This window comes from Rhinatrema bivittatum, chromosome 12 (genome assembly GCF_901001135.1).
Source record: "Rhinatrema bivittatum chromosome 12, aRhiBiv1.1, whole genome shotgun sequence".
Lineage (NCBI taxonomy): Eukaryota > Metazoa > Chordata > Amphibia > Gymnophiona > Rhinatrematidae > Rhinatrema > Rhinatrema bivittatum.
The window spans coordinates 60,556,485-60,581,828 of record NC_042626.1 but is presented as its reverse complement, the minus strand read 5'-3'; the positions used below and the strand labels follow the sequence as shown (position 1 = coordinate 60,581,828).

The 25,344-nt window shown below is 41.8% G+C and overlaps 1 protein-coding gene across 2 annotated transcripts in view; it reads right to left on the bottom strand.

The window, feature by feature from the left end:
• SLC35B1 (solute carrier family 35 member B1) overlaps positions 1-25,100 on the bottom strand; it is a 39,317-nt gene extending 14,217 nt beyond the window's left edge. The window contains exons 1-6 of one of the 2 annotated variants that reach the window (XM_029573366.1): positions 24,937-25,100; positions 7,305-7,408; positions 2,235-2,365; positions 1,850-1,880; positions 1,285-1,445; positions 831-957 (exon numbers count right to left, since the gene is read on the bottom strand). In XM_029573366.1, the coding sequence (XP_029429226.1) occupies positions 831-957; positions 1,285-1,445; positions 1,850-1,880; positions 2,235-2,365; positions 7,305-7,408; positions 24,937-24,992 (610 nt within the window). In that variant the 5' untranslated portion in view covers positions 24,993-25,100. The other variant, XM_029573365.1, reaches the window with a different exon arrangement.
• Positions 25,101-25,344: the final 244 nt, after the last annotated feature.

Below are 25,344 nucleotides of genomic sequence, written 5' to 3'. Positions count from 1 at the left end.
AGTAGTCTGCAGGGGATGAATACTTATGCAAGCAGCTTTTTTCAGTTTTTAATTTTATTTTACAAAAAATGCAGAGAAATAATGAATTGTAACTGAAAATGTACTTAAAGAGCATACCGGTTTGCAATAAACATGCTCTCTGGAACCATCTGTATAAGGGTCATTTGTATTCCACACAAGTCTGCTGACTTTTTAGAGAGTCAAATATTTTTGCAAGCCACCGTGTGTCTGCAGAGATGAGGTGGGTGCACCATCTGCTGGTCAATATCCAAGGGATGAGATTAAGAGCAGTGCAGAACAAGGTGGATACTGCAGACCGAAAGGAAGAGTGACCCAAGTGTCAGAGTGCAAACCCCACCACATACAGAAACCTTATGTCAGGACAACATTTTCAGGATGCATGAACATGTTTCTTCCTTTCTTCTTGGTTTCATTTGTATTCTTGTTTCTCTTCTTTCCCCTCCCTCTTTCTAGGAACTCAACCATCCATACATTGTTTCCCTCTGGGCATGCATTCCCACCACCCACCCCCTTCCCTCCCCCAGTCACTCTCCTTCTATACAACCTGATGGCAACGTCAGGTAGCATTTCTTCCTGGGCCTAACTAGTTGCAGCCTCTCACTCTGATGCCTCAGGCCTCTCCAGATTTTAGGCATCTGGAGCATCTGGTAAAGCTGAGGGGGGGAGGGCGGAGTTTTTTCAGCCTGGCCCAGGGTAAAATAGCAGAAAGTGTGTGACATGGTGCCTCCCTGGTCAAAGCTGCAGGAACAGATCCATGTGTGGGAGTACGTGATGCAGTCCCCTCTCCAGCGATTGATGCTGTCACTTACTGGCTCCTAGGAAAAGTGTGGACCAAAGGTTAATGTGTAGCATCATGTGGTTGGAGCCCGTTTGGAAGTGCGCCCTCATATGGTCCTGAGACACTCCAGTAAGGCCATCCAGTGTCAGAGAGAGCAGCTGAAAAAACAGGGACACACGAGAAGAGGCAAGGAAAGAGAAACTACAAAATGTTGAGTCCAATATTTTAAAAGGATGAAAGAAAAACCCACTGCAGTCACAGCTTGCACCACGTTCCTTGCATCTGTTCCTTTTCCTAGCAGCATGAGGAAATCATCTCACACGCATACACCCACGTGTCAATTAGCAACCCTTCCCCCATCATTCTAAAGCTTAATCCCCTAAAGACTGAGTATGGCAAGACCCAATCTGCACCAGTCTCATGAGCTATAATCACCCTGGACCCCAGTCTAAGAACGGATGTTCTATATAGAGAGAGACACATACCAGGAGGAGCTCTCCATAACCAAAGACATGCTCACTGCTGCTGGCGATCCCTTTATTGGGCCGGTACATGAAGAAAGCCACGCCGATGACTATCAACAGCACACACAAGTACTTCACCAGTGGATATCGTTTCCTCAGCACCGTCACTCCCAGCAGCATCACTGAAAGAACAACCACCTGTAAGAGCCACAAGCGTTTACATGCGGCTTCTCTGTGACCATGCAGTCTAAAAACGGGGACCTCCTGCCTTCATTCCAATCTTTCACATAAGGAAGCCTCAAGATCCCCTCCAGCAATCCTCTTCCCACAAAGGCAAGTAGAGGGTCAACCTGGCAATCCCCAACAAAGAGCCCCAGAAACCCTGATGTAATGCTTCTACCACTCAGGGGAAGAGCCAACTTCTTTCATCGATAGTCCTCAGGAGAAATCCAGCTTCTTAGCCCAAATTTCTGTTCCCTCTTAACATGCGCGCATGCCATGGCTAAGCAACAAGTTTATTTTGTGGATATTGGAGGGGGGAAGGGAAACCACAGGTCACAGAATGGGAGTCTGAACCACAGATTACCTGGAATGGGCTTACATGACTTCCCCAGTACCTGAAAAAGAAAGAAATCAACTAAGTTCTATGATTCCTGGTTGGTCGTTCAGGTTTTTAATCTTTTTAGAAGCATGCTTAAATGAAATTATATACTCTGATTTTATGACCAGTGAAGGACATTTAGGACTTATTCTTGAAGAACTGCCATTAAATTGTTGATTAATGGTTTTTACTTTTTTTATATTATGTTGTTTTATGGAGTATAATCTTGCTGACCTTAACATTTAAAACTGAAACATTTTTAATGAAAAGCGGTATATGAAAATAAATTCTCTCATTTGATCATCCCTTCACCCCACCAATCCAGCTGGTATACGGTTACCAACTCTGGCAGAAAGCAGTCTCGACTCACCTGGGTGGGGTAGTTTATGAACTGCAGTGCTGAGTTACTTGATACCATGGCCCCCAGGTAAGAGAGAGAACATGCCATGTATAGCCATCTCCGGGTGCGATCCACCTTGCCTGCATCAAAAAAACGGATCACTACAAGGAGAGAGAGAAGAAAGCGTGACTGGGGCAGAAGACTGACTGACCACATTCTCAGAGAACAGAATACAGAGAGGGGTTAGAAGGAAGCAGCATAAAGCAGTGAACGTAGGGTCCCAGCGATATAGCCTATTTCTTTCCCTGCAAGTCCACATAAGATGAAAGGAAGATGGTGCCCCCCTAGCCAGTTGAGTTTTCAGGACAGCCACAGTGAATATTCATGAGAGAGATCTGCATATCTTGCGTCCATTGTATGCAAATCTCTCTCATGTATATTCTCTGTGGTTATCCTTAAAAACCACTTAGCTAGGAGGTATTCGAGGACAGGGTTGTAAACCCCTTTTTTTAAAAAGGGCCGTACTAGTATAGAAAGTCCTGGACTAAGTGCTATAGAGAGCACCAGTGGCAAGACTTACCCAAGTCTGAGAAAAGCAGACATTGCATGACAGTGATTTCTGCAGCCCTGTATACGGTGCATCACAAGGTTATCATGCTAAAGGGAGAGACACCTTCCACGGGAAAAACACAGCAAGATGCCAAGAACCATTTAAAAGCCTTTTTTAAATAAAAGTACCCCACTCCTGGGACTGTGTCGTGTTAGGCAACATCTGCATTGGGCAATCAGTTAGAAACCTGTTCATACATCTCTTATGACAACAGACTGTAAACCAGTGGTTTTCAAACTTATTTTCAAAACCCATGGAAGAAACATTTAATTCTCATAACCCAAACAAATATCTTCTTTGGACCTGAGTTTTCATAAAGTGAAAGAAAACTAAATGCTAGTTAGAACTATTTCATAGGTAACATCAATGTCTAGACACAGAATAAAATAAATGGTAAACAAGGAGCAGGTTGTTTCTCTTAACATTTAAGTTGGGCCTGCCTGTTCCTAAGCTCCTTCCAATATGAATGGAAAGGTAACCGTGCTGACCACATATCAAATCTGTTTTTTCTGTTATTTTCTACTTCTTTCTCGTTCATATGCTCACTTTCCTTTTCCCCTTCCCCAGCCCGCTACTGCTCACAATCAGCCCCTTCCCTTCCCCCTGTGCCCCAACCAAACCTCCCAGCCTCACTGCTCACCTCTTGCCCTCTCACACCTCTCTCCTTATATCTCCTGCAGACTTCTGGCTCCACACAGCTCTGTCACTTTGAGGTTTGAGATCCTCACAGGGATTACTGCAAGACTAGTGTGGGAGCTCTGGGTACTGTATGGCTCAAATCTTCCTGACATCCACATAGAGGTGTCATTTGGCAGGAGAATGATGCAGCACAAGGTGACTTCCTTCCATCAGTACAGAACCACTGGATAGCCAGAATATGTTCAGGGACAGAAATGGGGCTGCAATCTCGTCAATGGCATGCCACGACTCAGTATCGGGTTGTAACCCTAAGTTTGAAAACCATTGCTATAAGCCAACCACTATAGTGTGCTGTGGGAAACTTTAATATATAAAACAAATGCTTTCAAAGCATTAACTGGCATCCTTTAAAGAGAAAGTGAGTTTGCTTACCATATAAACAGGGTTCTCTGTAAACAGCAAGATGGATTAGCCATGACACGTGGATGACACCATGCGACGCGCTGAAAGGACTTCTCTCTAGAGCTGTGCTTTACTGAGCATGTATGGGAGAATGAGTGCTGCCTCGTGAGCCCCTCAGTCTATTGGCACATATTAGTGGTAGCCAAGTCAATTCTCCAAGGAGGAGGGAATCTACTAACCATGGCTAATTCATACCACTGTCTACGGAGAGCCCAGTTTACGGTAAACACACTTTTCTCTATCAACAAGCTGAATTAACCATGATATGCAGAGAGTCCCAAGCGGGAGGGATTCTCAGGAGCCTATTTTGAGAACCTCTGGCCTCAACCACCACCGAAGGAATGACTTTAATCTCACCGTTACTTTGAAAGGATGCGACCAGGGCTGTCATAGCTGGTCTCACTGCAATCAAAGAGCCCACTGGAGAAATCTCATGTAAAGACAAGCAAATTGCTTCACACGAATCATAGCTGCCATGTGACTAAGGACATCTAGCCTGAATGAGCTGTGGATCAGTTCCAGTGTACTGAGTTTTCAACCAGAGTACAGAGACGGGCCGCCCTATCGGAATGCCCTTTCCAGGACAGAGCCTATCCAGGCTCCTATGAACTAGATTCTCTGAGCTGAAACCAGGTTCAACTTGCTGATGATAAAGCCAGAGACTGTAGCAGCTATTATGATGTAGCGATGCCAACAACCCCCTTCCCCTGGTCATCCAAATAGGGGAAGACCAATGTGCCTCGACAAAGATGTGCCACCAGCAGCATCTCTGCCAGGCACTCTGTAAACTCTGAGAGCTGCTAACAGGCCAAGGGGCAGGACCCTGCATTGACAGTTCTGATCGTGAATTCTGAATCTGAGGTATTGGCAGCGAGATAGATGAATGGATGTGTAGGAATAAACACCCCAAGTTTACTACTGTATATGCACAAACAAATCCGTGTCTACATGCTGAGTCCTTAAAAAAAAAAAAAAAAGAGAGACTCAGAAAAACAATACAGGCCAGGTATGTACCGTATGTGTAAAAACAGATCCAAACTTGTCAGCATGAATCAGTTCTGCTTAAAGATGGGACCCTCCAAGCACAAAGGGGCTTTTTCAGACAGGTCAGCCCAGTCACAAGACCTGGTCAGCTGTCATGCGCCTGCCTGATGGTCAAGTTGGGGAGGGGGATGTCAAGAAATCTACATGAAGAAGTATCCAATCAGAATTGGACACATGGCACTAAATTAATATGCATTAAGCCTCTGAATATGCATACATTGGCTTTTAAAATCCCTGGCAAAAAAGGGCTCAGGGCGGAAGTTCACCAGATTACACTCACCAGGGATGAGATATCTGTGATACTGCTCCCTGCTCCACCCTGCAACTATGCTGACCGACCAGATCCAGTGTCATGAAGTGCTATATGGAAGAGCTCTCCAGCCCTGCTATTGTATCCAGAGTCACACCTGCTGGGGTCTTCCCAAGAAACTAGGCAAGTCTTCTGCTCTCCTTCAGGGGCAAGACCCACAGCTGCTTTAGAGACTGAGGCCTAGTCCGGTATTGTCCCTCCCCTCACGACTCAGAGATCTTCAAAATGGTGAGAAGAGGTTAATTCCTGGCTTATTGGCTCTGGGCTAGCAAGTTAGGAGTATTTTAAAGCATAAGCAAGCTGCAGCCAAGGTGATGTGTTATATTTCTTCTTATTTAATCATATCTGTATATAAAAGTGTATTCTATGCTAAGGATTTATTATAAGTTTCTTGCCTATCGCAAGATATTATTTTGTTCTAAGAGGTAAATCTGAAATGGCTGAAAATAAAGCCGTCTAATTCTGAGACAAATAGTGTCCTTTACTGGGTCTTTCATATCGCATAAAAGAGAACATGCCATACTGGGTCAGACCAAGGGTTCATCAAGCCCAGCATCCTGTTTCCAACAGTGGCCAATCCAGGCCACAAGAACCTGGCAAGTACCCAAAAACTAAGTCTATTCCATGTTACCCTTGCTAGAAATAGCAGTGGCTATTTTCTAAGTCAACTTAATTAATAGCAGGTAATGGACTTCTCCTCCAGGAACTTATCCAATCCTTTTTTAAACACAGCTATACTAACTGCACTAACCACATCCTCTGGCAACAAATTCCAGAGTTTAATTGTGCGTTGAGTGAAAAAGAACTTTCTCTGATTAGTTTTAAATGTGCCACACGCTAACTTCATGGAGTGCCCCCTAGTCTTTCTATTATCTGAAAGAGTAAATAACCGATTCACATCTACCCGTTCTAGGTCTCTCATGATTTTAAACACCTCTATCATATCCCCCCTCAGCCATCTCTTCTCCAAGCTGAAAAGTCCTAACCTCTTTAGTCTTTCCTCATAGAGGAGCTGTTCCATTCCCCTTATTTTGGTTGCTCTTCTCTGTACCTGATATATATCTTTTTTTAGATGCGGCGACCAGAAATGTACACAGTATTCAAGGTGTAGTCTCATCATGGACTGATACAGAGGCATTATGACATTTTCCGTTTTATTCTCCATTCCTTTTCTAATAATTCCCAACATTCTGTTTGCTTTTTTGACTGCCGCAGCACACTGAACCAACGATTTCAATGTGTTATCTACTATGACACCTAGATCTCTTTCTTGGGTGGTAGCACCTAATATGGAACCTAACATTGTGTAACTACAGCAAGGGTTATTTTTCCCTATATGTATCACCTTACACTTATCCACATTAAATTTCATCTGCCATTTCGATGCCCAATTTTCCAATCTCACAAGGTCTTCCTGCAATTTATCACAATTTGCTTGTGATTTAACTACTCTGAACAATTTTGTATCATCTGCAAATGTGATTACCTCACTTGTCATATTTCTTTCCAGATCATTTATAAATATATTGAAAATTAAGGGTCCCAATACAGATCCCTGAGGCACTCCACTGTCCACTCCCTTCCACTGAGAAAATTGTCCATTTAATCCTACTCTGTTTCCTGGCTTTTAGCCAGTTTGTAATCCATGAAATTCCTTACTCTATTGTCTAGAAAGGGATCTCTGGGGGTTGCAGTACTCAGAGAAGAGTCTGGTCCTCTTCTCACTGCCTACCAAAAAGCCTTTCCCAAATTTCTCCCAGGCATTCCACTGCCCAGAAAACCTTCCTCCATCCCTAGGGACAGAACACTAAAGATGAAACCTCTTAATCAACCAAGAACTCTTAAGTTTCTAACAAGAGACCCATTTGTCCCTCAGGGATCCCATGCCCAGCAAGTAATTTCCCTCCAGAACACCAACTGAAAGAATGAACCTGGATCAATTTAGGGTTCCCTCCCAGTCTCAGGGCTCACAGTCAGTCACTGTAAACACTGGTTTCCCTGAACAAAATAAGCTTCTGAATGCCAAAATACTCACATATCCAGGCAAAAATGGAATTAGTTACACACTGAATGAAGACCAGTGACAATGCAAACCGGAACGTCTCCTGATTCTCTCCTTCACCATATTTACTTCGCGTGCTGAAAAACAAATGAAATAAAAGCAAAGTCCAACAGCAGCACGAAAGAATTGGTCAAACGCAAGACAAAGAGGCTAAGCCAGCTCAAGACCCAGCAATAAAATGGAAAAATGTACAGATCAGAAAGGCAACACTCCCCCTCCACTTGTAGGTAGTTCTGAACATTTTGTCATGTTCTTTCCAGCTGTAGTGGATGGAGACCCCCCAACCCCTGTTTTCAACTCCACAGGATGATGATCATAATGATTAAGCAGGCCAATAAAGGAGGACATCAAAACTATAGAAACATAACAGCAGAAAAAGATTGTATTGTCCCATCTTGTCTGCCCATCCGCCCAATTAATTTAGCTTTATAATTCCCAGGACTCCCTCAGAGAGCCTTTTTATTTATCCCATGCTTTCTTGAATTCAGATACTGTTTTTTTTCTCTATCACCTCCAATTGGTAGACCGTCCAATGCATTTACTACCTTCTCTCGTAAAGAAATATTTCCTAAGATTATTCCTGAGTCTATCCTCTTTCATCCTTATCCCATTACCTCCTGTTCTAAAACTTCTTTTCCGTTCCAAGAGACCTGCCTCCTGAGCAAGGAAACCTTTGAAATATTTAAAATGTTTCTACCAATTCTCCCGAACCTCACCTTTCCTCTAGTGCAAGGATGGCGAACTCCAGTCCACGAGTGCCACAAACAGGCTTGATTTTCAGGATATCCACAGTGAATATGCATGAGATACATTTGCATACAATGGAGGCAGTGCATGCAAATCTTCCTCATGCATATTCACTGTAGATATCCTGAAAACCTGGCCTGTTTGTGGCACTTGAGGACTGGAGTTCGCCATCTCTGCTCTAGTGTGCACGTTTAGATTTTTAAGTTTATCCCCATATCCTTTAGAATGAACGAAGACCACTGACTATTTTAGTAGCCACCCTCTGGACTGACCCCATCCTGTTTATATCCTTTTGAAGGTACAGTCTCCAGTATTCCAAGTGAGGTCTCACCAGGGATCTATACAGGGGCAATATCCCCTTCCCTTTTTCTGCTGACAATTTCTCTCCCTGTGCAGCCAAGTGTCTTTCTGGCATTTGCTGTCACTTTATCCATCTGTTTGGAATCGCCTCCAGATCCTGATCTTCTTTCATGCTTAGAAGAATTTCACCTCCAATACTGTACCCCTCCCTTGGGTTTTTGCAGCCTGCAATTTTTGGCTTTACAACTTAACTGCCAGATCCTAGAACATTCCTCAAGCTTCGCTCAAACCCTCCCCAATGGTTTCCACACCTTTCTGACTATCCACCCTGTTGCAGACAATCCTTCTCCTATGTTGCTCACAAAAATATTGAAAAGAACCAGTCCAAGGACCGATCCCGAGGAACACTGCTAGTAACAACCCCCCCTCCTTGGGACTTGTCCACATTAAATTTCATCTGCCATTTCGATGCCCAATTTTCCAGTCTCACAAGGTCTTCCTGCAATTTATCACAATCTGCTTGTGATTTAACTACTCTGAACAATTTTGTATCATCTGCAAATTTGATTCTCTCATTTGTCGTATTTCTTTCCAGATCATTTATAAATATATTGAAAAGTAAGGGTCCCATATGTTTGCAAAGTGGCACAAGGGGCCTCCTACAGGGAAATTTGCTGGGAGGTTGGCTGCTGCTCTCTAGAAGGGAGTCAAAAACCTGAGGCAGGACCCGTCTGCAGAGCTGGTTGGGTCTTGGGAGGTCTTTGTTGGCGAGATTGACCCTTCTGATAAGGTCTGGTTGGACGAGACCGAGGTGGGGGAGGATAATACCTACGGGTTTGTAGGTTAGCCTCCTGGGATCCCTTCTGAATGCCTTTTTGTGATGGATGAAAAGTCAGAGGGAACAGTAGAAAGTTGTCGCAAACTCTCATGATGGTCCTTGAGTTGCACAACTGTTTCTTGTATTTTCTCCCCAAATAAGTTGTCCCCTGTACAAGGGAAGTCTGACAATCTTTCTTGGACTTTTTGGCGCAAGTCAGACGCTTTTAGCCAAGCCCATCGTCTGGCACTTATGCCCGCTGCTGACACTCTTGAGGCGGTGTCAAAGATGTCGTAGGCAGCTCTCACTTTGTGTTTCCAGCGTCAAGGCCTTTCTGCAATATGGAAGTTAGACCCTCTTGAAATTCTTCTGGCAGAGTGTCTGAGAAATCTTGCACTTGCTTCCACAGGTTTCTAGTGTACTGGGTCATGTATAGCTGGTATGCTGCTATACATGCCATCAACATAGACCCTTGAAATACTTTTTGTCCAAAGGCGTCCAGGGATTTCTGCTCTTTGCCCGGCGGAGCAGAAGAATGAGGCCGGGATCTCTTTGCTTTTTTCCGAGCAGATTCTACCACTACAGAGTGGTGGGGGAAGCTGGTTTTTCTGGAAACCTGGAGTTGATTGGACTAGGTAAGTAGCATCTGTTTTTCTGTTTACCAGTGGAACTGTAGCTGGGTGTTCCCAGGTACGATGCAATAGGTCAAGGAGGACGATCTCGTGAACCAGGACTGCCATGACTTCTTTTGGTTTCTGTTTGATGTCGGCGTTTAGATGGGACAGCAGGAGCTTGTATCAGAATTTGATGTGGTAAAATACAAGAAATGGTAACGCCATTTGGGTAAAATGGTGTTTTTGAGAGCACGTTTGAGATGTGCTGAGTATTAAGAGTCGGGGGACGGATCTGTTTCTGTACGTCTATGGGTCTTATAGATGTTTACACAGGAATATTGAACCAATAAAAGATGAAAATATAAGCAGCAGGAAATTCTTTGAAAATTCTCCTGAGGAAGCCTGTGCAAGGCGAAACATGTTGAGAAGAATAAAAAAGGAAGAAGAAAATCTAGAATAAAATTTGTCATGAGAATGTATAAGATCTATAAATTTGAGTTCTCTCTGCTTGTAATTTGAATTTTGCACTGTGAAAGAAAGAAAATTTTGGGTTCTATGTACAAATTCAATTTAAAAATGAAGATGTTTTTAAAAAACATGTGGAATGTATGAGGGAGTGTAGTGAGAGTGTTATGAATGAATAAGTGGTATGTTTGGATTTGGAAGTAGATATTCCTTGTGGGGTTTTTTAAAAAAAATAAATTGATGTTTTGGAATTTCTCCATTTTTGAATATTAATAAAGTTTGGAAAAAAAATATATATATATCACTATTTGTTTGTGGATGAATATGACTTCTTTTGGGGCATCCACGATTTGGAGAACCTCCAACATCCTGTGTCTGGCATCCTCTTCAGTTTGCAGATTAAAAGGAATGGTTTCAGGCATTTCCTTTATAAAGCTTGCAAACGAAAGGTCCCGTGAAGGGGAGCACCATCTCTCCTCAGAAGGTGAAGGTTCTGATGGGATGTCCTCAGAATCCTGGGAGTCAGAAGAATTATCAGTCCAAGGATCATAAGGCTGGTCTCCTGCACCTTGCAGTTCCTCTGAGGGTGGAAGAAGTCCTAATCCCATCGGTTCCGGAGGTGGCACCGAAGGAACCGATGGAGAAGGCACCGAAGGTATTGGTGCTTTGGAAGGACGTCGGGGTGGTAGAACAATGGATGGTCCCGGTATCGGGTCCGGCATCGACAGGTTCCGGTCTTCATCCTCCGATGAGAGAGGATTTGGTGTCCATGGCGGAGGAGGAACAGGTGGTATTGAGGGAACCGTTGGTCCGGAGGGCGCAGGCACCGGTGGAAGAGTGCCGATAAGGGTATCTAAGCGTTCCAATAATGGAGCCAGCATAGTAGGCATCGGGTCGAGCCTTGGCATGGGAGTCTGTGCCAGTGGCAACTGGAATATTTTGATCGCTTGAAGAACTGCCTCTTAAACCATCTGGTTCAATTCCTCTCAGAAAGCTGGCGTAGGTAACATCGCTTCCGGGGTTGGAGGCTCCAGAGGCATCGCCGGAGGGTCCACAGTATGTGGAATCTTGGCTCCCAGCACCATTGCTGGTGGGGATCGCCTCGGTGTCCTGGGTCCAGTGGAGGATGGGTGGCTCCTCTTTCTGGGACTTCTTTGTCAGTGGTTCCATTGACGCCGATGCCTTATCAGTGCTGGCACCGGAGGAAGTATCTTTCCAATACCGATGCTTCTCTCGGTGCGGTCTTTTTATGGTGCCGAAGATGAAGAAGTCTATGCTTTTGAACGAGAGGAACTCTGTGATTGGCGGTTGACTGTGCCTCGATGGTGCTGAGAAGTGGAAGGCGACAGAGTTGAGGACATCTTCCGAGCCGGTGTACTCTTAGCTGGACGGGGCGGAAAGCTTAAATTGGAACAAGAGTTCCATTTTTTCTAAGCGGGCCCGGCGGCCCTTCGGCGTCATTTGGGTGCAACTGGTATACATCTGAACATCATGGGAAGGCCCCAAACATAAAACGCATACATCATGCAGGTCCGTAATTGACATAGCCCTCATACGGGGCACTTCCTGAAGCCGGTCGCCATTTTTGAAAAATAAACCCGGCACGTGGTCAGTGGACTTTGGGCACCGGTGAAGAGTACCATCGGATACCGACTGCAAACAAGCAGATAAAAACTTACTGATGCTAACGACTGTCTATGTTCGACGAGGGGGAACCCCTGGTAGGGTAATTTTTTAGAAAACGTTCCGTGAGGAAAATCTCACAGGGCTCCTGATAACCGCAAGGCAACTGCTGCACGGAAAAAAATAGACTGAGGGGGGACCCCTACTGGATGCAGGGTTGGTGGCATGCTGGGCATGCTAAGTGTGCCAGTCAAAGTTCTAGAAACTTTGACAAGAAGTGTTCCATGATTGGGCTCCATCCTGATGATGTCATCCATATGTGAGGACTACTATCCTGCTTGTCCTGGGAGAAAAATCAAATTGGACTCTACCGTTTTTAATTGCTTGAGTGCTTTTCAAAGTGTCAATCTGTGACCAAACTTGTAATGATGAAGTAAAAGATCTTGGTGATGGTCAAGCCTAGTAGTTGTACTCTAGACATTTGGCTGTCTAGGCTAGTAAAGCAGTGTATCAATGGCTTAGTTGTGCCACGTAGCAAGTTATTAACTCCTCTTATGTGAAGGTGTTCTAATTATCTGTCAACTATTAAAAATCCTCAGCTGGAGAAAAATCACCTTCTCATGTCATTTTTTAAGTTAATGACACAGGCTGTAGCCCATCAGTTGATTAAAATTCTTGATGAACAGAATTAGTTAGATCCAAGTCAATTTGAGTTCTGAGAATGCTATGGTACAGAAACAACTCTACTGGCCTTAATGGATGACTTGAGGAGGAGTCTAGATAAGGGTAATGATTCTTTGGTGGCTCCCTGCAACCTTTCAATACTGTGGACCATGACACCTTTATCAATTTGCTTAGGGCCCTTGGTATTGAAGGCAATACGCTGAAATGGTTCGTTTCCTTTCTTGATGGTAGAACTCAAAATATAAAGCATGTGATTCTTTGTCCTCACCTGGGTGCCAGTTTGAGTACCATAGGTGTTTGTACCAATACCATTATTTATCTTCAGACAATAGAGAAATTAAGAGATCAAGGTTAAAAATGTGAATTATACATTGAATATATTTAGGAAGGAGTCGGGCTGAAGGTGCTGAGGGGTTACACTCCTTACATGCAATCTCTAAAAAGATTGAATTGTAGTAATCTAAAAGCTTAACCCCTTAAAAACTGATTTTTATGCATTTGTAAGGCTATGTTATCTGCTCCTCTCTCTCAGGTAGACGGGACTATCCTACCTATGAAGCTAGAGGCCAAAATTGTGGACTTTATATTGGACAGTGAACTGAACATAGAAGTTCAAGATTTCAAAAGGTGGTCAGGGTATCATTTCTGCAGCTTCGGCTGATCTGTAATTTACAGCCATGTGTAGTGCACAAGGATATGGTATCCATAATCCATGCTTTGATTACCATCTGATTAGATTAATACAATTCATTGTATGCAGGGGTCCTAAATACCCAGCTAGCCAGAATGCAACTTACACAAAATACCGCTGCCCTTATTACTTGGGCTATCTAAGGATTTGTGGGCAGTTCTTGCTTCCTGCCAGAAGTGGCTCTCCAAGCCATAGAACCTAAACCTCAGGCTCTATGGCTTGGAGGTCCTGCTGGCGGCAATGTTGTTCTGATGCTGCCTTAGGTATAAAGCCAGCCTCACACCCAGTGATTGCTCCTTGCTGTTCCTAGCCTTGGTCTCATGTCTGTCTTGAGTCTTCTGCTCTCAGACTTTGAACCTCGGCCCTAAATTGTGGCTTTATCTTAGCCCCACTATCAGGTCATATATTCTTTGTCTTGTTTATCCTTAGTTTATTTCTTGCGTCTTTTGTGCCTCTCTGTTGTCCTAGTTTCGTCAACAACACGACCAAAGAATGCTTCTATAAACTTCAAATACTGAAAAAGCTCAGACCTCTCCTACACTTCTGGGACTTCCGGACTGTCCTCCAAGCCACCGTGTTCTCAAAAATTGACTATTGCAACTCCCTCCTCTGAGCTTCCCTGCAAGCACCACTAAATCCTTACAGATACTCCAGAATGCAGCCGCTAGAATCCTAACAAACTCCAAAAGAGACGACCACATCACACCCATACTTAAGAATTTACATTGGCTCCCCATAAGCTTCAGAATAATTTATAAATCCCTTACAATCATACACAAAACCATCCACAATCAACATTCACTCACGAAAAATCCCTCTACGATTCCACACTTCAAATAGACCTATAAACAAACCCTCCACAACCCCCCCCCCTTCAAATCCAACATGCACTCCCTCACTAACAAACGGGCCTTCTCCATAGCGGGACCAGCCCTCTGGAACACGTCCCCTGACCTCTGCCAGGAAAGCTGCCCACTGACCTTCAAGAAAAAAACTTAAGACCTGGCTGTTCACTCGAGCCATTCCCTAACACCACAAACATCTGTAGAGACCCAATTGTTACCCTACCATGTTATGTTATGTTACTCGGCAGACACTATATTGTATCTTGTTGATACGTTTCCATTTTCTGCTCTACTAATTCCTAGTTATAACCTCCTTCATTCTTCGTTTGTCCCCCCTTTAACTGATTGTTTGGTTAATCCATCGCTGTAATCTATCTATATCTCGTTCGATGTAAACCAATGTGATATGACTTGTGCCATGAACTTCGGTATAAAAATAGAATTTAAATAAATAAAAGAAATAGACACACAGCAGTAAACTATCTGGTTCTAATTTGGTTCTGTGTTTCCTGGTCTTGTTTTTGTTTGGCAGACACCTCCTGAATCCTGTCCCTGCAGCGGTCCAGCCCTCCCCTCCTGTGGGCGCCATCATGTTCCCTGGGTTGTGTCTCCATACATCCCTGCTGTCCAAGTCCTGCCGGCCACCAACACTTGTGGCACAACTCGAAAGGAAAATGGTGGGTACAGGCAGAAGATATCCAGTTCCTGTCTTGCTCCAGAACACGGGCAGTATGCCATCATAGGCTAAGAGCTGGGGATCATTGGTTTACAGTAGTTTTTAAGAAATCAATTCAAGACTTTTGTTTTTATTTATTAAGACAGTTATATAGAAGACCACAATATCTCAGAGACTGCTTGCAGATCTATATGCCAAGAAGAATACTTTGATCATTCTATGAGATCTTCCTTTGCTGCACCATTAAAGGCTGTTAGATTGGTGGGCAAAAAAAAAAAAAAAAGTTTGATTTGACGTGCATAGCCAGTTAGGTGAATTCTGAACATGATTTCTGGTTCAAATTATGTGAACTGGTACTGAGAATAGAAGCCGCCTGTGCTTCTATTCTCAGTGACTGAAGAAGCTAGTATTAAAATTGGAAAAGGCCAAAGGGCACAGAAATAACCAGTTTACCACACACTCTCCCAAGCAAGTCACTAATTGCAGACCTAAGCAGCCAACAAGACTGTGAGATAGGATCTGATGTGAGTTAACAGTGGTGAGGGCCACTTGGCAATAGTGATTTTACCTTAAAAAAGGGAAACTTGATAACATGAGGAAGTTAGAAAAAAAAACCCCAAAAACTAAAAAGGATCAGTTGCAAAGGTTAAAAGTTTGCAGGAGGAATGGATGCTATTTAAAAAGTAAACAAGCATAAAACATGATTGTGCAACTTTTCTACATTTCACACACACACACCATTTTTTACTTTTATTTTATTCTCATTAAACAATCCCTAAACAGGATCTTTAAAACCTTATATGAAGCCAAACATCCTAATCTTTTCTCAAGTTGTAGAAATTTCTAAAAAAAAAAAAAAAAAAAAAAAGGAGAAAAATGAGGTCAATTATAATATTGCATTTTAATATCAAAATTAGCACAAGTATCATAACTAATGGCGGAAAAAACCCTAAGACAGCACAATTAATTTCTCAGAATTACTCAGCATTAAGCTGCCATCATGGGGAAAAAAAAAATAAAAAATTGCCAAGCCACGTTTCATTGGCGTTTACTCACAGATTTTACTGTAGACAGTCAGTGGCAAAAGGTGCGTGTATGTGTGTGGTTGGGTGATCTACTTTTCAGCATCTTCATAAAATCTAGCACTTTTTATAGAACAGTAAAAAAAAATCCCTTAGTTTTGGTTTTGTCTGTTCAGATAGAAGTTTCGCAACTAGAAAATGCACACATCTATAGTGGGGACATTGCTTTGCTGCATTCACTCTATAAGGCTAAAATTCACTTATAACTAAACAGGCGGGGAAAACCATATTTATCCAAAAAGCTTATTACTATTCTAAAGACAATAAATGTCACTTATTCTGTTATAAAACAGAAAGAGAGGAAAAGGATACAAACGATAACTCTAAATACTTCTCATACAGTTGTAAGTGACTAAGATTTCAGAGCAATTTGAAATGTTTTACTTACTTTTTTTTAATCAGAACCTTTATTCTCTGAAACACCTAAATGTTTCTTCTCTTAACAACCATTTTCTGTGACACAGATTGCTATTCTACAGTAAGGAATGGAATTTCAATCTATGTAGGATAGACCACTTACCAAAGCTGAAATTCTTTCTTCTCTGAACTTGGGGGAAGATCCCAGGGTCAGATGGATTTTCAGTAGAAGTTTTTTTTAAACATTCTATGACTTATTAGCCCCACACCATCAAATTTATTTTTCTGATTTAAGGCTTTATCCTGCCTTAGATCCTCTGTTCTCAGAAGCTTGCAATGTAGTACTTACCAAAACTGAGTAAGGATACTTAACAGATTATAAAGTGTTTGCCAATTCTTTGACCATTCAAATGGAGAACATGTGTAATTCGGGTGCATCCAGACCAATTTGGATTCATTAAAGGGTGTTCTATTTCTAACAATGCACGCCTTTTTCTTCATAATGCACAAAATACTCCCACTCCCGTGATAGCTTTCTCACTAGATACCAAAGTGATATTTGCTTGTGTGGCAGGGGAGCATTTTTTTGGTGACAATTTCTTACATGGAGTCCAGTTATTTTGCCATCAAGCGAGTCGCAGCTCTTCTAGATTTATATTATTTAGAGAATGAGGCAGATATGCCCCTTGTCTCCTTTTCTTTTCAGTTTGGTGTTGGAACCTCTTTTGTTGGTCATCAGACAAAACCTTAATATATGTTAGGTATCTCAGTAGGTAATGAAGTATTTAAACTTTTAGCATATGCTGATGATGTTTTATTATACTTCAGTAACCCTGAATCCTCCCTTTTTTTCAGATTTCTCGAATGTCTCAGGGTATTGGGTGAATTGGCAAAAAAAATGAAATGATGCCTTTACGTTTTCTGGGCCATCATGCTAATCTTGACAATTACCAAATGCAACTGCAAGGTGGTCTTAAATACCCGGGTATCTATTTTTTGCTAATCTCTCCCAAACTATTAAGCATTGTGAAACTTCGCTGCTGCATATGCTTCAAGATACATTTCTTAGATGGTCCCCACCACATCTCACTTGGTGAGGGCAATTAGAGAAAATTAAAATGGTTATTGCACCGAGAATTAACTATATTTTCTCCATAGTTCCAAATCAACTTTTTTTCCTTCTTTTTTATAAACCACCATAATACATGCTCTTTGAATTTCTATGGAAACATAAATCCCCCAAAATTACACTCTAAACTTTAAACCTCTTCAGAGAAAATGGAGGTGTAAACTTTAGTGATTTTTATAGTTGCCACCAATCCTTTATTTTACAACAGGGATGCCCTTGGATGCACAATGTCTTGAACATTTCCAATAATCCCCACTGATTGACTAGAAGCTTTACCTGGTATGCAATGCCCACTTTTTAGCTGAGAATCTCTTAATTTACTCTCTTCATAGGGCTTATTCCAAATATGATCAGTTACATGTGTCATTCTCCCCTAAATGGAAATTTTCCTCTCCTTGGTACCATCCTCATGTTAAAATCACCCATAGAGGCGTGACTTGGAAAACATGGCAGCTATGTGTCATGGTTTTTGGAACAGATTTACTCCCATTTGACAATTTGGTTTATCTATATCCCATTATCATCACTGGCTACAACTTTGCAATAGTATGAAATCTAATGCTCTAACCTTGACTTCTTTACTGTTTTTCCTAAGTTAGTCTGTTTGTACCGTGATTCTGGTCCACTTGGGGACATTTGCTTCTCATTTAATTAAAGCAACAAACAGGAAATGTAATGTGTTTTATGTTGGTTTACAAAAAACCTGTCTCTCTGAGCTGGAATGTACTAATATTGATGTTGATTAGTTTTATTTATATAACTCCACTGGATGTATTTCACTCTTTTCCAGTATCACTCAAGTCTTCGTGGGTTTTTTTTTTTTTTTATCATCACGCACAAGAGCTGTTTGGACACTGGAAAGTATTCGGAGCTGGACTTTTAAATGGTTATCAGGGTTGGTCTTGTGCTACCCCGAAAGCATCGTTATCCCATATTTATTTATTTAGTGTTTTTATTATACCGGCATTCATGACAGGTATCACATCATGCCGGTTTACAATAAACAGGGTGTGAGATATGTATTTCTTTTGTCCACACTTTTTGGAAACTGATATGGAACACAATATCACATATTATATATTATATTAAAGGTAGTGGCCTTCCCATTTTATCTTTTATTGCTTAACACAAAATTACTTGGATTTCCTAATGGTGATTGCCATCAAAATGATTCTCTCCAACTGAAAGAATAGGGACGTACTCAAGGAACATTTTTGGTGGAACTCTATATATACTATAAATATGAAAACGCTTTGCTATTAAGTTTAATCAACTAGCTATGTGGTCTGTGGTGTGAAGGCCATTAGATTTATGTTTAGCGACTTCATCACTGTAACCAAACCTATTGCCAGGTTCTTGTGGCCTGGTTTTGGCCTCTGTTGGAAACAGGATGCTGGGCTTGATGGACCCTTGGTCTGACCCAGCATGGCAATTTCTTATGTTCTTATGATATTAGTCTCTAACAGTGCATGTATAATTTATTCTGCGCTATGTAATTCAGTACCTCTTGAAGTGCTGTAATAGTCATTTTTTTTATAAAGCTGATATTGAATAAAAATATTTGAACAGAAAAAAAACTGGTCCTAGGACCGATCCCTGTGGCACACCACTAGTTTCTAATATTTTCCTCTAACAGTTCGATGTAATTTTTGCCATAATATGTTCCATTTCTTGTTCGATGTAACAACTTGTTCTACTGTAAACCGGGGTGAAGGCTAACTGCTAAACCTCGGTATATACAAGCTCCGAAATAAATAAATAGTAACATCCCTTTCCTCAAAGTGAGCTCCATTTATCGTTACCCTTTGTCACCTCCCATTCAACTAGTTTCTAATCCAGTCACTTTAGGGCCCACACTCTCTCTTCTCAGCAGTCCTCGAATCATCACCCCATGGTCCAGAAAACCAAAATACTCTCACTGACACCATCTACACAGCTATTTGTTTGTCTCCAGAATGCGAGCTTCCCTGCCTAGGCAGAATGGCTTAGGCTATTCAAATCAAATGCTGGCTGAGAATTGTATGTAGGGCCAGGAGAGGAACAAGACCATCAGCATTGACTAAAGAGACAAGAGTAGAGTTGAAGAGGAAGATACAAGATGTAGGGACTGAGAGAAATGAGAACAGGAGACACTTTCTGGAGATTCTCGAACTTCTTTATTAATCTCCCTGATTATTTATTTACATGCTGCCTATTCACAGATCTAAGCAACTTACAGAGAATTCACATTGCTAAAGAAAAAACAAAAGAAAGACAGTAAACACACTACCATATACCAAACTTAAGCTCTAATGTCAGAAAAGGCTGTGCTATTCTTCTGTACACCTTTTCAGAAGGTATGCTTATAGATTAAAGACCAATCAGAACAGATGTGCCTTAAGCATCTTTTTAAAAAAGTTACAATACATTCGGTCACTCGCAGCTCCATCGGCCCAGGTCCATTACATGGGCCCGGCAACAAAAACAGTCTCTCCACTACCAACAAGTCTTACTTGCTTAAAGGAAGGTTTCTTTCTTTTTTTTTTTTTTTATAACTTTCATTAATTTTTTTTATAGTTTAATACTGATTGTTGTAATCCGCACTGAACACTATGAGTGAAGGGTGAGGAATATAAGCCTTTGTATAAATCAAATCAAATAAATAAATACATCTCAAGTAAGCCTCTCTAGAAAGAACGCAAGGCTAGTTGTGATTGATCCAAGGTAAGCAATCAATTTTTGGCATTCTGTGGATCAATAAGGCCACCTTAAATAAAATATGTACTTTAACTGGAAGCCAATAAGGATCATGGAGAACCGGAGTAATATGGGCAGTTCTTGGTAAACCAGAAAGAAGTCTTGCTTCAGAATTCTGTGGTACTCAAAGAGCCTGCAGAGCTGACTTTAAATACCCCAAGTACAGAGCATGACAGTAGTCAAAGGTAGGAAATAATACTGCTTAGACTTCTCTTATGAAATTCACTTGATTTAATGAGTGATTGAAGTTGTTTCATTAGATGTAGCTTAAAGTAACCTGCTTTTATAACTGCTTTAAGCTGCGAAAGCATGTTTAAGTTTGTATCTAACCCCAAGGCGTTTTACATATGAAGCAAACTGGATGACCTGATCTTGGAATGCAAATGAAGAGGGTACAGTTAACATCCCATTTCTTTGACATACCATAATTTCATCTTACTCAAATTCAACATTAATCTATTACAGGTCATCTATCGATTAACCTTTTAGGTACCAATGTTCCACAAGTGGAACATTTTTTCATATACTTTTAATTACTTGCAAATTTTTTATACCATATTTGGGTCTAGTTAACTAAGATATGTAAAAAGGGGCATCAGGAAATAATTCCTTCAATGAGCAAGATCTAAAAGGTTAATAGCAGGCAAACAAATAATCATCATGGCAAATGTCTCAAACCAAGTTTTGGATACTGGTATAAAAAAACCAAACAAACCTGAAAGTCGTCTGCATAAAGACAGTACCCCAAATGAAGCCCAGCTAATAGTTTACACAAGGGGGTCATCTAGATGTTAAAAAAGAGTGGCAGAAAGTGCCGAGCCCTGCGAGACACCTGTCTTTTGAGATTACCAGGAAGAATATTCATATGAAAGATGGAAGCGCTATTTTTGGATAGGATGAGAATCAGTCAAGAACCACACCGCCTATTCTATTTTCTCTTAGTCTGTTTAGCAAGATGGATTGATCAATTGTGTCGAACTTCTTGGAAACATCAAGGCTGATCAATACAAAGCTACAGCCATTATCATACCTTTGCCGAATGACATCACGGCAGGAAATTAAAAGAAATTTGGTACTTAAGGATTTCCAGAAACCAAATTGGTATTGGTCAAATATCACATACTCTTGAAGAAATTCATCTAGCTGTTTTAACATTGCTGTTTCAATGATCTTAGATACAAAAGAAGGTGATGAGATGGGTCTATAACTCATGAGATCTTTTGGGTCTAAATCAGGTCTCTTCAAAAAGGGAAAAGCTGTAGCACTTTACAAAGATAAAGGATTACAGCTTCAAGGCACAGCACATTTTAGAGGAGCCAATGAAAGCTCTGTACTGGGGGTCCCTAGGGCTGCCTCTCCTCCATCTTACACATTCAGCTTAGAAGAGAAAAAAGTGTTAATGCCATGAGGCACAGCTACAGCCACCTCAGATCATCTTCCTACAGAGGAGTTCAAAGTGTGATACAGCAAGCAAAATAGTTCAAATAATGCAACATTTCCCCAACCAGAATTGTATCACTTTTTTCCTGTCCCTAACCTACCACTTCTATAAAAAAAGAGACAAGATGAAAATGGAGAGCTGAGAGAATAGCCTTCTACAGAAAACAAGGTAGGGAGTAGGAGGGAGAAGGAGCAGCAGAGTGAAGAAAGGACAGAAAAAAAAAGAGAGAGACACTGGGCACGGGAGAGCATGAAGTAGGGTACTGAGGAAAAGATAGCTAAAAAGGAGAAAATTCACTTTGGGTTAAAGGATAGAGGTGTGAGAAATGTGAAAAGACAGTAATGAAGAATATCTGATGAAGCGAAAAGAAATCAAAAAGGCGAAAGCTCGGGTAGAAGAAAAGAAAGATTTGCAAAGAGGTGAAGCGTGGTAACAAAATATTTTTCAGATATATCAGAAAAAGGAAACCCACCACAGGCGACATTGAAAGATTGAAAGGAGACAAGAAGCAAGATGAGGAGAAAGATGAAGAAATATCAGAAATAATAAATACTTCAGTTTGGTTTTCACTAAAGAAGACAATGGAGAAGAACCATTGCTGGTTAACTGGAGTACAGATGAGAGTGGGATAGATACATCTCCATTTACAGAAGAGAGCATTTGGGTGGAACTAGAAACGGAAAGTAGACAAGGCCATCCTAGGATACGGAGGGAGCTCAGAGAAGTGCTGCAGGTCTGCTGAAGGACCTGTTCACTAGATCCTTAGACATGGGAGTGGTGCCATAGGACTGGATAAGGGTGACTGTGGTCCGGCTTCACAAACGTGGTAGCAGGGAGGAGGCTGGATACAGGCCAGTTAAACCTTACCCCATAGTAGGAAAATTATTGGAGAGACTGCTAAAGGTAAGGATAATGAACTATCTGCAATTCAATGGGCTACAGGATACAAGACAACATGGTTTTACCAGAGGAAGGTGCTGTCAAACGAAAACCAATTGATTTTTTTTCATTAGGTAACTAGAAATTGTATCAAAGAAGAGTGCTTAGTGTGATATACTTGGATTTCAGCAAGGCTTTTGATACAGTCCCACATAGGAGACATAAATAAAATAAGAAGCCTGGGAGTGGATCCCAAGGTGGTAAAATGGATTACAAATTGGCTGACAGACATCAGCGAGTAGTGGTAAATGGAAGCTATTCTGAACAGAAGAGAGATAAGAAGAGTTCCTCAGGGATTGCTTTTGGGATTGATTCTGTTCAATATCTTTATGAACGATATAGCAGAGGGATTAGAAGATATGATTTGTCTCTTTGCAGGTGACACTAAGATCTGCAACAGAGTGGACAAGCCTGAAGAAGTGGAAAGAACGAGAAGTGACCTAGAAAAACTGGAGAAGTGGATTCAATGCCAAGAAGTGCACAGCCATGCATATGGGGCACGGCAATCAGAAGAAGTTGTATGTATTGGGGGATGAAAAGCTTATGTGCATGAACTGGGAGAGATCTTGGGGCGATAGTATCTGATAATCTGAAGGTGCCAAAGCAGTGTAAGGCCAGAGGGATGCTGGGCTGCATTCAAAGAGGCTTAACCAGCAGGAAAAAGGTGGCGATAATGGCACTATACAGATTCTTGATGAGGCCTCATCTGAAATACTGTGTTTAGTTCTGGAGACCTAAGTTCAAAAAGGATAAGGACAGAATGGAAGCAGTCCAGAGAAAAGTGACAAAAATGATGTGGGGTCTGTATGTAAAGCCATAAGAGATGAGACTAGATGACCTTAATATGTGTACTCTGGAAGAGAGAAGAGACAGGGGATATATTATACAGACCTTCAAATACTTGAAAAATAAATAATGTGCAAAAATCAAATGTTTTCTGATGGAAAGGTGGCTACAAAATTAGTCACGATATGAAACTCCACGGGGGAAGACAAAGAATGTCAGAAAATATTTCTTCATGGAGAGGGTGATGAATACATGGAATGCCCTCCTGGGAGAAGTGGTGAAGAAGAGAACAATAATAGAATTCAAAGAGGCATGGGACAAACATAGAAGACTCCTGTTGGCTAGTGAATGGAAAAGACATGGGGTAACTTTACTATTACACCTAAAATTCACATTTCTGCTTGGGGATAGCCTTCACTGAGCAGCAGTTGCTACTACCCTTAAAATAATTTTTTTTAAAGATCTTGCTAGACAGATTAGATGGATCATTTTGGTCTTTATCTGCCGTCATTCACTACGTTACTATAATGTTACTAAGCGAAAAGTACAGAGATATGAGAAAAATAAGTAGTCAATGTTAAAGACAGCAAAGGATGATACAGAAAAAGACCTGGAAAAGCAGATGAGAAAATGCAGACAAAAGAACAAGAGAAGAGACCAATACCAGTACAATTAGGGAAAAAAAGATAACACCTCCCCCCAAAAAAAAACACCTTGGAGTTATTTACAGTTTAAAATTATTCGTCACACTTGTTGGACTAAGATAATGTCCCTTTCCTTCTCTTTTGTAACTTTGGGCGATACATAATATTACACGTGTTCCTACGGGCCACTTTATTACATGGGTGAACGATATTACACTCACATGTCCTCCTGCAGAATGCCGTAGTAGAAGTAGCAGATGAAGACTCCAAAGAAGCAGACAAGCAGTCGGACCCTGTCAGGGCTCAGGACACCGGCTTGGGGGCCGTCGAGAGCAGCCATGGCTTGGGGAACCGGGGACGAGGCTCGGCCTGTAACAGCTACAATCACCTCCGCCTCCGGCTCCAACTCCAGCTGTACATCCCGGACCGGCGCTGCGGGCCTCATAGAGAGCGGCTGCGACCAAGGCAAGGAAGGACCCCTGACAACTACAGGGCTGTTCGCAGTTCTGCCGGCAAACGCAGAGAATCTGCCAGGATAATTCAACGTCCCTGACTTCTGCGTCTCACTGCTGGTCCATAATTTTGTACCTATGTGGCTCTGTGTACAAGCTATGAATTTATTCCAATATAAGCGCGTCTCTGCCTTAGCAAACAAAAGCAAAATCTATTCAGGTTGTGACACTTCTTATTGGACCAAGATAATTTCCAAAGTAAAGCTGCACATTAGTTTTATAAGCTCTCCGTTCATCCGAGGTCTGGAAACCTCATGTGCAATATCATACTTCGAGTAAGTCTTAAATTTGTCCCATAAAAGACCTCAGCCCATAGAAACTCCAGGGATCACTCCGTGGGGGTGAAAGAAATACGTGACAAGCTGGGTTTCCTCCGTCTGTCTCTCTTTCCCCATCTATGGGTGCTGATTTCAGGGAGGTTTTTAATGTGCACAATAGTTAAAGCCAGCACCCTTCTTTTAGGTCTACCAGAAGACTAAACCTCATTCTGACACCAAGTACATGGGGTCTTCCTTACCGCGTCGCTGTTGGCTCTAACGTAACCGCATGTGGAGATTGCGGATTCGTCGACATTCCGACCGCGTTGATGACGTGTTTGTACACTATCGGAAGACAGGCAGCGAAGGCGAAGCAAACGCTTCTAGCCCAGGGCAAGCGTGACTTGGCTGGGATTTTAGGGCGCAGTCACAGCTCCAGCTGGGTCCTAGCACCGGCTTCAGGTTTTGCCATCTGAACTTGATAAGCTCCGGCACTCCTGTTTTGCCCAATTATATCTATGAACGTGTAGTTCTACTGAGATGAAAACTTGGACTGGGTCGACTTATTAGGGACATTATTTACGTCTCCGTATACACTGTTGTTTACACAGGTGCTGCTATTGACCTGTCTATATCAAGTTTTGCATATATCCTGGTTTTTTTTCATG